Genomic DNA, 17,451 nt, shown 5'->3' with positions numbered 1-17,451 from the left:
ATCAGGCACACATAATAATAGCAGTTTAATATATATATATATATGTTTAAACCCTTGGATATACAGGCTACTACATACAGAATGTACATATAGAAAAAAATGACCATCTCCAAACTGATCTGTGAGAACGATGTCAGTATTTAAGATGCACTCTGTTAACAGTCAACTTCATGAACGCAAGTAAAGCTCTCTGCAACAATGAGTTACATGCAGTCCCCTCGCATTTCCACCCGCTGTTTGCTGTTTTTATGTACTTGTTTGTTCCCAAAAACTAAAACACACGTGACACCTGATCGAAAAGAGACATTCTTTGAGTGAAAAAACCTGTGCAAAGTGTAACGTGGAAAAATGGGACCGCTGCTTTTTTGCTCTTGGTGTAAAATGTCAGCTTCAAAGACAAAAAGTGGTTTGGGGTGTGAGAGGATGAGTTTACAAGGCAGCCGTGTGCAGGTTCAGAACAGGAGCAGCATCGAAGCACAGCAAGGAAAACAAAGGATTTATGAGTGTGACGGTGGCCAAGAGCATAAAAAGTGCAGCTGAACGAGGATCAAAGAAGAGGAAGAGTACTCGATCGCTAACAGAGGAGACGGACGAGGACTTGGAAGAACTGCAGGGACAGAATATAAAGCTATAAAACAACAAAGACATTCAGTGTTACAGTTAAAGCTGTCAGGGGAAAGAAAAGTGCAGGCGAAGCTTGTGATCACCAAGTGTGATGGTAATCCTCGTGTGTGTTATATATATTAAAACAAGTTGTAAAATGAGAAACCACAAAGTTCAAAAGCTTAAGTGACAACTTCTTGAGATGAAACATAAGATTATTTAAACAAGAAAAGGCTGAAAAATCATGTTTGGCATTCAACACTGTACAGTACAAAGTTTCAAAATTTAGTCCAAAAGCAAAGTAAGTCTGATTAATATACAATAATACAAAGGGACAATAGCACCGCTCCCAGAGAGATTGGAAAAGATATTCTAAAGAAATGCACTGAATGCTGAGCTGTAACTACATATTGTCAATTGCTGTGCGCTGAAAATATCACCCAAAAGCTGAGACCTTGGCTCACATGTATGATTTATTATCACTTAATTTGAGATCCGTAAAGTGTTGGTCAGTCATTTTTATGTTTGAGAGCACAGGAGTGGCAGCGCAAAGTGATTGCAATGAGCTTGTTTCCTTTGGATAACATTTATATTTATGACATTTTAAATATTCAAAAAACTTATTACCCTTTTCTTTTGCTTAATAGCCTCTTTAGTTTTGCTTAATAGCCTATTAATTCATTGATATGCATGTTGCGTGTGTGTTTTTAACTACAGAAAGGGACGACTTCTGTTTTTATATGAAAACTTGCATTGTAATGACAGTTACAAAGAATCTTGACTCTCTATTATTTGAAACCAACAGATGCAATAACCATCACTAAGTTGCTTATTAAATCTCAAAATGATTAAAAACACGACAGTTCCCAAGCATATTATGAAGTGGTTCCATTTCCTGTCCCAGTGCACAGTGTGAACATTGTCAGGCACGTTTCTGTTGCATTTATCTATTATTGTACATTATCTTGCGATGATGAGAAGTTTTCTTTTATCTGGGAGATAACAGTCATAATTATGAGATACTGTCTCCCAAATATTTTTCTTTCAATGCAAAAGAAGGGACTCTGGCATCTCTGTCTGCATGTTTGATTCTTTGTCCACAAACCCCTCCCAGAGCATCAGAAGTCAGGCAGACAAACTTGGCTCACAGGTGCATCTCCGGCCCCCGAAGGTTCTTATCTATGTCAGATATTGTGATGCCATTACGTTGCCTAGCAACCACCTAGCAATGGACTAAAATAACATTTACACATGTACAACAGCTCACAACATCATCCTATAGTTTAAATTTTATGAGACCTGATCCACATTAGTTGAATTACACATGCCGAGCGAGAACCCATCAATAAGCTTTTTTAGGATGTCAGTTAGCCAACATTACAACTTTTTTGTACAGATGAAAGAAATTATATATCAAATGTTCATTTTTCACTTTTTAAAGGTGGCTTGTGGTTATGAATATACATGTAAAATGCCTTCATAACTCTGCATGCAGAGACAAAGTGTCTGCCTCTAATAGGATTTCCAGCAGAAAATGCACTCTCCTAGTTTAATCGATGCTTTAAACAAAGCTACATGAAAACATTAAATCTAAACCTATTACACAATCCATTGCACATAAAACTAAAAGTGTTAGCTAGGACTTCCAAGAAGAATCCAATCAGTTTGATAAAAACAGTGATCATGTGTTAAAGTTTCATTATTTTACTACTGGCTAAAAACATGTCTTGATATCATCCCATCAAAGAGATGGGAGCAGCTCCCATATGCAAAAGCTCTTTTTTATTAGATGGACTCATCTTTATGTTCATCTTGTGAATGCAAGTCTAAAATTCAGTCTCTCCTATGGGCTCTAATTTGGTTTCATCCAATTCATTACGAATCTTTCATTATTAATGTCAGAAATAGAGATGCAGCTCTAAATTTCAGCCCCTAGAATTGATTAACAGTATTATTAAGTTACTGCTAGTTACTGCTCTTCCTCAGTAAAAAAAGAAAAAAAAGAAAAGACATCACTACCCTCTCAAACATCCATGAAGGATCTCTGGAGTTAACGGGAGCCACGCTGGGTATCTATTGTCCCCGAGGATAAAAAGTTCAGCAAAGCATGACCGCAGACAGACAGCAGGTTCACCGGCTGCAGGCCGAGCCGTGACACCTTACAGTGTTTGTACTAATGGAGGCATAGACGTACAACTGATAGAACAGGGAGGAAGGAAAAGTAGGCCAAAAATAGAAGATCCAGCTTTCACTTTGGAAACTCCTGTTGGTATTTTGTGACATCTCATTTTTGGCATTTCATGTGAAAAATGGCAACACATGTTCAGTCAAAGAAGGGCCACAACAATCAGCTCTGTTATTTATCATTATAAATGCATCCTTAAACTGGTTAATAAAACCATATGATTCCATCAGCTTTGTCATTTCTATCAGTGTTACCTCTATGGCAGAACTTAAAGTCAAAAAGTAGCGTAGAATACAAAAGGGTCGATTTAAAATCCTTCCACTGTGTTATTTGGAAAAAAAATGGCCAAAGAGCCAACAGTCATTTTTAAAAAGGATTTTAAATACATTTAAAAAATCTTCCATCATTATTATTGCATAATACAGGTGCTAGTCAGTATAAATAGAGGTGGTGCATGATCTAAAAAGTAACAAATTTTTTACACAAGATAATTAAAGACTGTAAAAATTCTATTAATATGAAACAACACTTCTGTTCACTCTCCAACTATTAAATCTTTACATTTTACACTTTTCACAGCCTCAACGCCTGAAATGAAATCTCAAAGCCATAATTTCTATTTAATAAACTGAATGTATTTCTTACTGTCTACAAATCCCATGAATAGACCAACTAATATTAGCCTCTGTCTTAATACTATGGCGTCCCTCAACTCCCAGGAACTCTGTTAAAGAAAACCTTTCAAATCCATTTAAAACGGTGTAAAAATGTGTTAAAAAGAGGTAACAGTGCATTTGTTAAGGCAGGTAATCCATATTCGGTGTTCTCAGAGAGATTTTATATAAATATGGTAGTTATAACAACCATGATGTCATGGCTTTAGCATTATTTTTATGGAGCCAAAAGCTATCAGCTAGTGCTTATTAGCTTGGTTAGAAAAGTGCATCCACAAGTTTAATACAAACCTAGAAAAATCAGATCCAAAAGACGCCAATGCCATAAACATGGGTGAGATGTCTAGTTCTAGTTCTAGTAATGCCTAACTTTAAACATATATACAATTTAAATGGGTCGTATAGTCCTAGACACCTATCATGTGGCCAACTTTAGCTCAGGAGGAGGAGCAGGTTGTCCACCAATCAAAAGGTTGGTAAGTTTGATTCGTGGCTCATCCAGTCTGCATGTCAAAAGTGAGCGAGATGCTGAACTCCAAGTTGCCCCTGATTCATTTGTTTTGTCACTAGAATTGAAGATTTGCATTGCAAATGTTGACTTGTCCTGCCAAAACCAACAAAAGGAACAACTTTTACTTTGAAGGTGAACAGTCGTCATTTGCAGTCTTCATCGCATTCCTCACAGTTTGACTGCTGCACAACCTGCAACTGCAGCAATCTGCTACAGACCAAAGCAACCACAGCGGTTGTCAGTGCAGCTCCGTACACCTCTTTGTGGCCAATTTTCAGCAACTGCAGGCACCGATCTGGGATAGATGCTTTATCAACATGTTTTTTTTGTAAATTTAGACATTTTAACACAGGATCTGTGTAGATTTTTTGAAGCCAGCATCAAGTGGTCACAACTGCAGTTTTTAAGACTCTATTGCTTTTTTTGTATTTGTGGTTGCATTATTTAGTATGTTTTGAGTACATATTTTATAGTAGGTTTGGTCATTCGTGGGATTTACTGGCAATAAGAAATGAAATAACTTTGCTTGATGACCTTTAATTTGTTTGCTTTTTATCAGTTCTTTATTAACTAGTAACTGTTCTCACTATTCTTAGTCTTAGAGCACAGGTAAGATCTGCCTGGCTGCCTGTTTTAATACTGTGAGCTCCGCAAGCATTATATTTATTGCTTATCTTCTTGTTTAGAAGGGAGATCTTGAAAAAATCTTGAAAGGTGGAAAAATATCTTTAGATTTTCTATGAGACAAGTGAGAAAATATATTCATTTGTAGTTTGCATTAGCCATCCATCACATATAAGATATATCTTTATTATTACTATGAGCTTTCCAGTCAGAATACTGGTAATGTCGTGGTTTGTGTTATTGGGTTTTGATAAATTCAAACAAAATAAAACGGGATAGACCAATCGATGGACTCATTCTTTAGTATGGCTTTTAAACCCACTGACTGACAGTTGACCCCGTCTCCTTTTGGTGAGTGCACAGGGAAGCTTCTTCTTGCAGAAACAGTATGTTACCGGCTTCCCCGCAGTGCTGTAGTCTCTCAGAGGGCTGTTCACCTCATCAAGAAAATAATTCAGGTTAAAAAAACAAAAACAAAAAGAAACCAAGAAACTGAGCAGGCTGTCAGCCGTTGGGTCCCGCGTGTCCCTACATGTCAGCTTTGACAAACGAGGCAAACATCCCGTCCTCCTGCTCCAAAAGAGTCTCAGGTTTGTCGTACTCCATGATGTTGCCTCGCTTCATCACAATGACCAGATCAGCTGTTAGGATGGTGTGGACACGGTGCTGGAGACACACAGGGACGACACAAAACACAAACATAATAAGTCTAAGTGAAATGTATTGTTTAAAACATATCATAATTTTATTAAAACTAGTTTTGTTGGATCAAGGATTTGGTAAGAATCTTATAGACTGGTCAGCTGCTATAAAATTAAAATATGTGGACTCTCCACAGTTTTGGAGATGATGTTATTCTTTTTCCAAGAGATGTCCAAAGACCCATTCTTTTCAGGTTTTCTTTTTATTGATACAGTCCAATTTTCCAGTAACCTGCTGAATGAGAGGAAGGTAAAACATCTGAACCAGTCAGCTACTAAAAATACAATTTCAGGTTTAATTCTAACTGAATCCCTTCTCAATTTTTAGTTTGGAGTACAAACAATGTCAAAACACTGCAGACTGTTGTCAAATTTGCACTGCAAGGAATATCTTTAAAAGAGCATGCAGTATTTTCTTGTACCAACCAGGCTGTCAGTGGCAGTAAAGCTTCAGCAGACCCAGAGTCAGACTTCAGCTGTGGCTCAGCCAGGAAAAGAAACAGAAACAGGTAGGAAAATGGAAGAAAACAGGAGAGACCGAGAGTTGGCTGAGCCAAAGTGGTCTGTGTTGATCCGGGTCTACTTGTGAGTCCTCACTAGCACACTGAAGAGGCTCTCCTCCTGTGCTAGCAGGTTGGGACCAGAGTCACTTTCCACCAAGATCCCTGAGGAGAAGACCAACACCTGCTCGGCATCCAAGATAGAGGACACACGATGCTGGTGGCAGGACAAAGGGAGAGGAAGGAGGACAACAAAAAACAGGGAGGAGGGGAAAACATGAGTGACAGATGTAGTAAAAATGAAAAAGTGAGAAAACAAAAAAGAAAAGGAAGGAGGTGGGGGGAAGGGAGGAATTTGGGAAAAAGTAGGAGACAGCAGATTGAAAACAGGAAAGAAAAACAGAGCAGGAAGAGACAGCAACACAAAGAGACAAAAGTCAGAAAAAAGGGAAGCATATAAATAAAAGAACCGGACAAGAGGACTGAATTTAAGTCACTAAATCCACAAGGAACTATGTGTTACAAACTATGCTGATGTATGGGAAAGGCCATTAATAAAAGGCACAGATAAAGGAAACATCCTTGGGGTAAATAATTTAACGATAGATGAACATAGAGCTCGGAGCAAAGAGAGCCACATATCTGCATCTATCTGTACAAACCTCAGCTGACCTCAGCAGTTTGGTTTTTTTGCCTCATTACTAACAACAGGATAAAAGACTGAAGGACTTACTGCGATTGTTACGACTGTCCTATCTGCAAACGCCGTCATCACGACTTTCTGTAAGATGTTCTCCTGCAAGACAGAAAGACAAAACAGAGAATAGAAATCGTATCGTCAGGGGAGGAAGTGCTGAGCTGCTGTAAACGTGAATCAAACCAGTGCGAGGCCAAAATGGGGCAGTCGCGATGCAAACTGCTTTGCAACCCACCTCCAGTCCAGTTATATTTATTTCAAGCTGTTTATGATGTCATGTCTCTTTTTACTGATGCCTTAGAAATAACCTGTTTTAACTAAAAATTCATTCATTCAGTCTCTTTTCCTGATTTGTTCATTTTTTGCTTTTTTCTCTAGTATTTTAGGGACAACTGGGACTACATAAGTAAAATGAAACTGGCTGATGATAATACTTAATTACAATCCCACAAATATGTGTGTCTATTAAGGAAAAAGCTTCTGTACATGATTGCACAAGATGCAATGAATAAGCACACACCGTGGCCATGTCTATAGATGCTGTGGCTTCATCCATGATGAAGATGCTGCTCTTTCTGACGAAAGCTCTAGCCAAACAGAAGAGCTGCCGCTGCCCAACGCTGAAGTTCTCTCCTCCTTCTGTCACGACAGCGTCTAAACACAAACACATCGATCAAGTACTCGACTTCAAAACCGACTTTTGGCGCAATAAGATGTATTCTTTCTCGAGTTAAGTTTGCGCACCTAGTCCTCCAGGCAAAGCTTTCACCATGTTCTTGAGCTGAGCGATCTCTAGGGCCTCCCAGAGTCGATCATCAGTGCACATCTTCTCCGGATCGAGATTAAACCTGCAACGAGTAAACATCATTAACACACAAAAAAAGCATATTTCTGCCTCTCATGGACTGATCATAGATTTAATACACCACCTGCAGAGGCTGATAAACACAGTGATGGACCCGAGATCAACAAAGACAAAGACAGGAATGTGAACTGTTTCACCAACTTTTACTGTCTTTTTAGTCTTAGGCAGCCAGGAAGGAGAGCGAGTCCTTTAAATGAATAAAAATGCCAAAAACACATCAAATGACTGATCAGCACAACACATTTCTATAGAGAGTCCTACATCATGAAAAGAAGAAAAGGAAGAAGAAACATTCGGGATCATGAATGGCTTGCTTACTGGGCTAAGCTTTGCTTAATCCCTGTTGTGTTTAAATGAATTATATTTTATCTTATCTCATAGTGAGGACAACTGGCAGGAACTGATCTAAAGAATTCAGCCTCAGTCCAATCAGTCTTTTGCCCATATTACATCCAACATCATCCTAACGACTGAACCTGAAAAACAAGGAGGACATTCAGAGCTCTTGTGATGTTTCTGCCTTCTGTTCTGTTCTCTGTCAGGATGATCCCACACTGCTTGGGGATCTGGGAAGGCCGATCCATGACTGATAGTGTTCCACTGTGTGTTTTTCTATCCAGGTGTGGGTGTCCCAAAGGGTGTGTTTGGGATTGCTGTCACACTGAAAAAACAAAGCTTTTGCCAATCAGACGCTTTCCATTTCACATTCCCAACACCACTGACATGCAGCCGTTTTTCTTAACGATAATACTTTCAGAAACTGCTCGTCTACTGCTAGACCTTCCAGTTCTTCCTCTGTCCAGTTTACTCAAATGTTTGAAAGACACATAGCACACCATGCCAAGATGAGAAAAATATCTATAAAACACATTTTATAGATTTAACTAAAGAAATGGCAGAAGCGATGTGTTTTAGTGACAGGCTGTTAGTAACAAAGTGCCTAAACATATAATTTAAATTGGTTCTTTGCTAAGTTGTCTGGTATGTGTAGACACAACACTGGTTCATCCCTTCAGTTAGGTGTCTTTTATGTTTCAATGGCTCATAGTTCAGTGCAAAAACCCCCAAAATGTTTCTCTGAAAATGATCAGGTACAAGAACTGGACTGAAAATGAGTAAAAAAGCAGCCAATGTCCAAAGAAAAGCTTTGGAAGACCTTCAGAAACACAATTTTTTATGTACATTCAGCTTCACGTTCTGCATTTTAACATCTTGCATGAATATACAGATGCACAAGCTGCCATAATCTTCCATATAACTCACAAATGATCTTTTAGTCTTGCAGCTGAAGGATCACATGTGTGTGCATTTTAATATGTGATGAACAAAATGTCATCATTACCCCTGAAACTCTAAAAGTGATATGTCAGAAGTCCAGCAGTTGCATTTGGTGCACGCTACGGCTGATGGATCTTTTCTTGGCTGCACTCTGAGCGCAAAAAATTCAAATTATCTAAACAGGACAAAGCAAAAATATTACTGACCTTTTCTAGATAGATGGAAATTGGAAATTTAACTTAAGACCCACTTAGTTAAATATGCCAAACAAGCAAAAGACGTCCTTGGATGACATCAGTGTGGTCAAAAGACCACAAAAGAAGTCGTTCTTTTATGTCTAAATCTGGCGGAAAAGTGAAAAGTAAAAAAGGATTTTTTTTCAGGCTGCACATTACTTGGAGTCAATCTAATGTCAGCCATTCAGCAATAGCACAATGAGCAGTTTTCTGTTGTTTATAACTCTAAAAAATGTTTAATTCGTACAGCAAGCTGAAAACTGGGTTAAATTTGGCTCTAAAGTGAAGGTTTCGTACTCGTCTACTCTTCATACTGCTTGTTTAAAAAAACATCTTCATTGTTTTATACATTTGATTGACAGCCACATAAATCATAAGTCAAGTTGACACAGAATTGTCAGGCAAATGTCTTCAACGGGTTTTTGCAGAGTGTGCTGCAAGTTTGGAAGTTCGGGCCAAACAGGAAAAAGAAAGCAAATAAAGCAGTTTTAAATGATCATTGTTGTGATAAATAGAAGTTAAAGGCACTGAGTTCTAAACAAGGAGAGAAGGAGAAAATGGTAAATAATAATAATAATAACAATAATTAAAAAGAAAGTTGTTCTGTTTATCCTTATTTTGTGTCATGTTTATACTGAGCTTAATGTTCATAAACATAGATTTAAATAATGACATCGGCACATGTACAAGCAGTCCCTGTGGGCCAAAAGCTCAGTTTCAGGCATCTGTTTCTACTCTTGTCTCTGTATGCTGTTTTAGAGAGCTGATATGCCTAACATGGTCATCTTGGGCATAGAAGCCACGCCCACCTGCTGGTTAAGCCTTCTGCTTAGGAGGGGCAGCCAATAAAAAAAATTACTGGGGTAAACTGAGGAACATAGGAACTAAAATCACTCATTTCAGACCGAAAATTAACTGAGAGGCTGTGAACAGCCAAAAGAAGATTATTATTTGAAAATGTGAATCTAGTAAAGTCCAAGAACAAAAATATGGAACGTGTAGATAAACAGAATAGGTCCTGTTTGCATTTAAGAAGGTTAAAAGGTTAACATAACAATTACTTCAATGTTTGTTTTAAAACTGAGGCATTTCAAATAATTATAAATAATGCATTCATTACTACTTCTCTGTGTGTGTGTGTGTGTGTGTGTGTGTGTGTGTGTGTGTGTGTGTGTGTGTGTGTGAGAGAGTGTGTGAGTGTGAGTGTGAGAGAGCATCTATGATAACAGTGTGAAGCAGTCACTGCCGACCATTCACCTCAGGCTTACGTTCACATAAACAAGAGCTGCTGAAAATGCCAAAACACAGACACACACTCACCGTCTCCCACTTTCACATACAATTATCTGGAGCAGCATATCTGTCCAAACAAACAGCACATGTACTTTGTCTTTTATAACAAACAGAGTCACTGTATCATCTGGTAACACAAACACACAGAGGCTGCGAGTGTGTACGGCAGACGCACAAAACGGCGCTGGGTCCTTCATCTCTCCAGCGACCTCCTCGGTACGTGACGTCTGTGACAAAAGTCAGATTAGGTCCCGGCCAGAGTTCCCACTGCGTTCTCAACCGCTAACCCCACAGCTGGGACTTTGTGACGTCATGTGACAAACATCTTTCGGGACAGAACTCGGACTACGATTTAGCAAAGAGGGTTTTTTCTCTCTTTCTGGTTAAGAGCTCACAGTGAGGCGAGTCAGGGTTTTCCAAATCTGAGTGTGGTAAATCAAACAGTGTGACACTCAGCTATGGAGGCTTAAAAGAGCCAGTGCTCTGACGTCATGTTTAGATGTTGGTCCACTAACTTTTGTGGCAAGTATCAGTGTTTCTGCATCAGAAGAGAACAGGACCCCCCCCAAACCGTCTGTATAGATCTTTTCTTCAGTTTTTCAGCTGTAATTTCAGGCCAGGCAAACTCCTTCCACTGTTTCTGGTATCAATTTTCCTCATCACAGTCTCTAAGAGTTGGACAAACATAAGAGACGCGGTCTGCACTTGCTCTTGTGCATCTGCCGTGCGTGCTGGATCTAATCTAGTGTGTCAAAACAGCTTGACTTAATTTTCATCCTGGGCAACTGGAGGCATGCGTACAGAGGCAAATCTGGTGAGTGGAGCAGGTGCTGAGCCAAGGCTGTGTGGAAAAAAACACAAACTCACAATGGAGTGCTCCACGGTTCGGTTGTTTCCAGTAAATGTTCTCCCTCAAACACCTCTGGATGTTTCAGTTGACTTTACTGTGATGTCAAGTGTTCTGGTTTTTTAAACTGCAGGGCGACAGCCAGCAGTCACACGATCCGATCTGCGGTAAACAGCAAAGCATACGGCTCACCTGGTCATAACTGGACTCCTAGGACCAAATTTGCAGGAAGCCATTTGGACGTAGATAAGAAATTTAAAGATTTGAATCTGGTATTTTTCTTTTTATGGGTTGATTGAGGTAACTTTTTGATCATATCTTACCTTTCTCAAAATTATTCATCTAAATGGCCCCACATTTACAGGTCTATGGGAACAAGCAAGTACTAATTACAAACCCACAGAAAAACCAAAAAAGACTACAGCGAGTACAAACAATGGACCATCATGGTCCCCGTGTAGTCTAGGTGTGGTACCTGCCTCTCTGCTATGTATGAAATGAAGTGGTGGGTGTGGCTTCTAGAAGTCCTGGCCTGGCACACCTGCTACTCATCACCAATCAATGTCATATTTAAGCTGGGTCTCGAGGCTTGGATGATGTGCCAGTAAAATTACCAAAACTGTTTGAAATACCAAGCTGATCATGACTACTTTGCTCATACTCACTGTTTGATCTCTCTCTTAGAGCTAGAAGCCAGACACCCGAAAGGCCAGTCAGACCCCCAACCAGCCCACCCAAGTAAGAGTATTGATGTTTTGTTCTTTGAAAACTGAAGAGGAGAGTTGCTAATTTCGAGAGACATACAGTTTGAATCCCTGTCCTAAAAAACAGACATTGTTTGATTACCTACCTGAAGCTCCTTATCTGTAATTCATTCCAGAGGGAATTTATCACAGCTGGAATTAGCTGAAGACTGTTTAGTTTTTAACCCTTTCACTGTGTCATGTGCTTGAGTCCTGAGTGTGAACCCTAACATCCAGGACTAAAAACCGAAGCCAACGTAAAAATGTCTCTGGATTCTTTTTTATGGCCACAAGGGGGCGACTTTTGTGGCTCCCAAGAGGTTTGTACGGTTCTAAATCGGCTGACAGATTCACAGATATTTATCCCCAGATGCCACATTGGAGGTAGTCCTGAAGGTCATACACTCACTATTAATCATGTGGCTCATCACATGTGTGCTATTGATGTCAAGGAGTAGGTGGGGTTGGATTACCTGGGAAGAGATCTCAAGACTGGTGTTGTAGCTGCTGTTTAACAATAGATGTTCGCAGTGGACATAGATGGCCTCCTTTACTTGTCTCTGACACCATCTGTCTAGTCCAGGGGTGGGCAATTCCAGGCCCCGAGGGCCGGTGTCCCTGCAGGTTTTAGAGCTCACCTTGGGTCAACACACCTGAATCACATGATTAGTTCGTTACCAGGCCTCTGGAGAACATCAGGACATGTTGAGGAGCTAATTTAGCCATTTAAATCAGCTGTGTTGGTTCAAGGACACATGTAAAACCTGCAGGGACACCGGCCCTCGGTGCCCACCCCTGGTCTAGTCTGTCCAAAATGTGAGTGCTGGCGGCCTCAAAAGAGTGACAATTTACCTTTTACATGCAGGCGCACAGCTGAGACTTGTCCCAGTGGGGTTGGCTCTCCTAAATTGTGGTGTATGAGCGTACAGTGGTGGTTTAGTTTGTCGAGTTTCTGTTTGGGTGATTAGTCCTTGGAATAAACCATTTTTTGTCTGAGGTGCATCGTGACATCAGTTTTTTCTGTCCATAAATGACTTTGTAGAGAAGCAAACAACAGTCAGGATGTAAATTTTTTGTTCACGTTTAACAGATAACTGCTGCTTTTAATCTTGGAGAGGAAATTTGAATTAAAGCTCTGTAAACAAATCTTATTCAGACTTTGTTGATGTTACCCTTTGTTGTTACCTCTCTTTACCTTTTAGGTAACCAGTTTGGAAGTACAGACCACAGAGAGCACAAATTATAGTTCTGATTGGTAACACAAGAATAAAATTATAAACAGGGATCTCTGGGAAGGAAAACATGGCGAGGAACCAGATCCTAAGGCTTTACATAATGAGTCTTCAAAAAGACTGCATTTAAAAAAAAAAAAAAAAAGGATACACTTAAGTTCTCTGTAGGCATGTTAATCACGAGTGTTTACCTTATTGATCCACTAAATAAGACCGGGTCCTGGAGGATGATCGAGAGTCGAGACCTGAGAGTCTGCAGAGGAAGCTTACAGATGTCAATCCCATCTATGATGATCTTTCCTGCAAATAAGCAAAACACTGTGTTCACATTCCAGGTAGTTTAATACCCACTGACGCTCCTCTCATAACACAAAAATAACAGTTAAATTATCCAGTACACCTTTCTTCTGAACTTTCTTTCTATATCTACAGCTCATGAAGTTCATTTATAGTGGCACTTGAGGTGTGCTGTTCTCACTGTGATCTTCTCCAGAATACTCCAAAAAAACATTCTGCATCAGCTGCAGGAATAGAGTTCAAACTGCTTTTCCTTCTGTTTAATCTGGAAATCTCACGGCAACATTATAAGACAAATCACCAAAGCTTGGTGACATCACACCTGTTAGTGTGATGTCACCACTTTTCCCATGGGCCTCTCATCAGGAGGGTGACATCAGCAAGTATAAACTAACTGTTAAGCATCAGTTGTTCACTTAATCAAGTACATCAAGTACATATTTTAAGCTTTATTTATATTTTTGGCAGCCAGAGTTAGCACCTCATTTTATGCCACAGTGAAATATAGACGCATTTTACTAATCAACTAATAGTTAATAACTCATATGTTTACCCTTCGGCTCAAACTGTGTCATTTCTGGCTTACAAAGCTTACATAATTAAAAATAAGTAGACCAGCTGATGTCTCTTACTCAATATTTCATGTTAAAGATACACTATGGAAAAACGTTGCTGCACAACCGCAGCATGGAAAAATTATTGGGATGTTTACAGTGAATGCGCGACGTTGTTGCTTTGAAATGGTTGCTGAGGTCTGCAGCCATCACAGTCAGTTACCATCTTTAAAGTGACTTTGCTGCATCAAGAGTCAGAGTCAGTCTGCCATCAGTTCCCCATCAGTGTGCACGCAAATCAAGTCCAATTAGCAATCTGTTTGTGATAAATCATCAAAAATTGCAAACCTGTTGCTGTCGACGTAAACAGAAATTCAATTGAACTACAAACATCCAGAGTTGGGTCAGAACCTCATGGATTGGAAATTTCTTTGCATATGGTGACGTAGTTGTGGTAAGCTGGAGATTTTAATTGCAAAATGGCACAGGTGCTCGGAAACCTTGTTTTTATAAAGGAACATAACCAGAATGGAAACCAGCTGAGTCCCTGATTGCAGAGAAACGTGTCACGGAGGAGTTGCACTCATCGGCACAAACTTGCATAGGTTTGCTGTAATTAAACCACCTTTAATATCTACCTTTTTCTCCTAAAGCTCTTTCATGTGGACACGATGAACGACCCTGAAGAAATGTTTTTGTTCAGTTGAACACAATGTTTTATTTTCAGAGTAATGAAATCAAGAATGTTCTGTACAGCTCACTCAGAAGAGCAATCACCAGGAAGGTGCTCTGCTTTTATTTCACTGCTTTATAAGGAAATGCTGCTGACACAATGGTCTTAAATTTACAGTTAAATGAACTGTCTTCCCAGCTGTGTGTGTGTGAGTGCATGGAAAAAGTGACTGTGTAATCTCACCCCTGTCTGAATAATCCGTCTAGGAACAGCCGTCATCAGCCAGAGTGAAAACAGAGTGGTACGATTACGACTTGCTTTCAAAATGCAATAACTAAAACAGACAGCTTTAGGACTTTATTTCTGCCCTCTTGAAGGAACATGTCTAGAGCCTGGAAATGAGTGCAGGAGAATGGGTCGAGCCTTTTTGCTATGTCCTTATCCTAGTTCTTTGATACAAGAGTCTACTTCAGGTTCTCTTAGAGTAAAACAAGGCACACGAAGAACAAAAAGGCCTTCAGATTTGCACTTAGGACTCGCACGAGTGTTTAAAAAGAGCTGAATAAATATTTCCTCCAACATATACATCGTACTGCAGTAGTGGCTGATGACAGAACACCTTTTAAAGGAATAATTTACAATAAGAAGTGCTTTAGTTCTAACAAAACTCACTGCAATATCTATCGTCATTTTGTCTCTGGGACTCAGTCACCTTAAATACCTTTATTACTGCTCACTCTGACAGATAATTTACAGCATATTGGATTTATAAAAGTAACGCTATTAAGCTTGTTCAAGTCGTATTGGGGTCTATAAATATCACTTCATGGACAGCTTGAATCCACATAACAACCATCTCAGATTCAGGAGGAGCGATCCAGCTTCGATTCTAGCTGTGGAACAGTGGAACAGCTCTATACTGTCAGGAAACTTCTGGAGCTGTCATGAAGTTTGACAGTCTAGTCTACATGTGCTTTGTGAATGTGCAGAAAGCTTATGACCAATGAGCCCCAGGATCCTGTCAGGTATACTCCTGCAGGACTGTGTTCCACAGTGTTGTTACGAGCCATCAGGTCATATAACCAAAATCATGTCTCCTTCCTCTCTCCCACACAAAGTCAAGCATGCTTTCTGGTATTGGTGCTGGTATTCACTAGGGTTTCCCTTGGTCCCCAATCCTACCTGTGATATTCAGGACATTGTTAGAATCAGCTTGGAGCCCATTGTGTTGTCACAACTGACTTGATCTACCGTGGCACAAATTCAACAAGGCGGTGCATTCCTCAGAGCATCTCACAGCTGCTACAGATTTATCAGCTGCTCATCCATGATGTGAATCTCCTGTTTCTCCACATCCCAGAGGTGGCTACTGGACTGACATCTGGTCACTGTGAAGGCCGTTAGAGTACAACTGATTTCAGCTTTGTGACCTGGGGCGTTATCCTACTGAAGCAGCAACAACACTCGGACAGGCTGTGGTGTTTAAATGTCAGTTGGTACTAAAACCCCCCACAGCATTACACCACCAGCAGCCTAAACCATCAATACAAGACAAGACGGAGCCACACTTTCATGCCGTTTACACCAAATTTTGATCCTATCATCTGAATGTCACAGCAGAAATCGAGAGCAGACAACTTTGTTCCAGTCTTGTGTTGTCCAGTTTTGCACAAATTGTGTGACGTGTAACTTCAAAGACTGATTACCAACATGTTAGAATCAATCTCAGACACGGAGCAATGCATCTCTTTGCAGCAGGGTTCTCCAATCATCTGCTTACCAGTTGGCTGTATTCTGGGTATTTTCCCATATAGCAGCAAAGCTGGAGAGGAAGCAGTGATATCGCTATTTGTGGAAGAAGTTCTGTTTCAGATCTGTGAGGTTCTGACTGGAGTCTGAATGTAAGTAGTGAATGTGACTTTCTGTTTACATAGACAGCAACAGATTTTCCCTCATTTCTAAAAGTTAATCAATTTATTCTGACAAAGAAACTCCATGAAAGTGCCAATTTGACCCCATTCAATCACAAGCTGATTGCAGACTGACTCAGTCTGACGAGTGGTCACAGACCTGATCTTCATCTTCAAAGACAACAAGATCTTGATCTATTCTAGCGAGAAATAAAAGATACTCCACACTTCCACACCCTAAAGAAAGTGTTGCATTATTTATTCTAAGTGGGACCTCAGTGTACAAAATAAACATAAAAAAACTGAGCAGCTGAGAGCAACACCTCTTTTATGCAATCACCGAAGCTGCCCCTGCTGGCCATTATGAAGACTGCAAGATTCAGAGGCAACGGCTTCTTTTCTGAGACTAAATCCATCTTTTATAAACAGTCTCACAACAGCTTTCCATCAACCAAAGAAGAAAAAGAAATAAAGAAAGAAGGGGAGAAGGGGAGTTGAAGCATGTGAAATCATGAATCCACTCAAAACCTCACGAAAAAGTAATTAAATCGCACATAATAGTTTAATTTTACTCTTGAAAATGTGTAAATCCTCCTGTCAGGAACATCTTTTGAAGGGAAAGTTTTTTTTCTTGTAAGTGGCTCAGAGGAAACTGGAAACCAAAAACGGGGACCATAACTGTGTTTTTGCTTTTTGGGCAAAGTAGAACCTTGGGTCAAGAGCTACTCATAGAAACAACCCCGAGGGAAATCTTTCCGCAAAGTTTCCAAACAGAACAGAGATTATCTTAATGAGACATAAACATACCGAACCAGAGAAAGACAACGAGAGGGAGGCTTCAGGGACAGAAAGCAAAGCTTGAAGATGAAAGAAGTGGAAAAAAACAACGTGCTCTCTCCTTGTGAGGAGAGCTAACAGCGTGACAGGAGACAGACTCACCTTCAAAAACATCCACCATGTTGAAAAAAGCCAACGACAGAGAAGACTTCCCGCTGCCTGTGCGGCCACAGATTCCCACCTGAGGAGAG

General features: G+C 39.9%; 1 protein-coding gene across 4 annotated transcripts in view; it reads right to left on the bottom strand.

Annotated features, from left to right (window-relative positions):
- Window positions 1-12: 12 nt before the first annotated feature.
- Window positions 13-17,451, bottom strand: part of abcc9 (ATP-binding cassette, sub-family C (CFTR/MRP), member 9) — a 78,273-nt gene continuing 60,834 nt past the window's right edge. For 3 of the 4 annotated variants that reach the window (XM_039600861.1, XM_039600860.1, XM_039600859.1), the window contains exons 35-40: window positions 17,363-17,441; window positions 13,181-13,289; window positions 7,240-7,343; window positions 7,016-7,149; window positions 6,532-6,594; window positions 13-5,263 (exon numbers count right to left, since the gene is read on the bottom strand). In XM_039600861.1, coding sequence (XP_039456795.1) covers window positions 5,126-5,263; window positions 6,532-6,594; window positions 7,016-7,149; window positions 7,240-7,343; window positions 13,181-13,289; window positions 17,363-17,441 — 627 coding nt within the window. In that variant the 3' untranslated portion in view covers window positions 13-5,125. Of the gene's footprint in view, window positions 5,264-5,724; window positions 6,016-6,531; window positions 6,595-7,015; window positions 7,150-7,239; window positions 7,344-13,180; window positions 13,290-17,362; window positions 17,442-17,451 lie in introns of all 4 variants that reach the window. The other variant, XR_005608819.1, reaches the window with a different exon arrangement.

Source organism: Oreochromis aureus, linkage group 17 (genome assembly GCF_013358895.1).
Source record: "Oreochromis aureus strain Israel breed Guangdong linkage group 17, ZZ_aureus, whole genome shotgun sequence".
NCBI classification, from domain to species: domain Eukaryota; kingdom Metazoa; phylum Chordata; class Actinopteri; order Cichliformes; family Cichlidae; genus Oreochromis; species Oreochromis aureus.
Note: the sequence above shows the minus strand (reverse complement) of the source record. Positions and strands in the feature narration are given on the sequence as shown.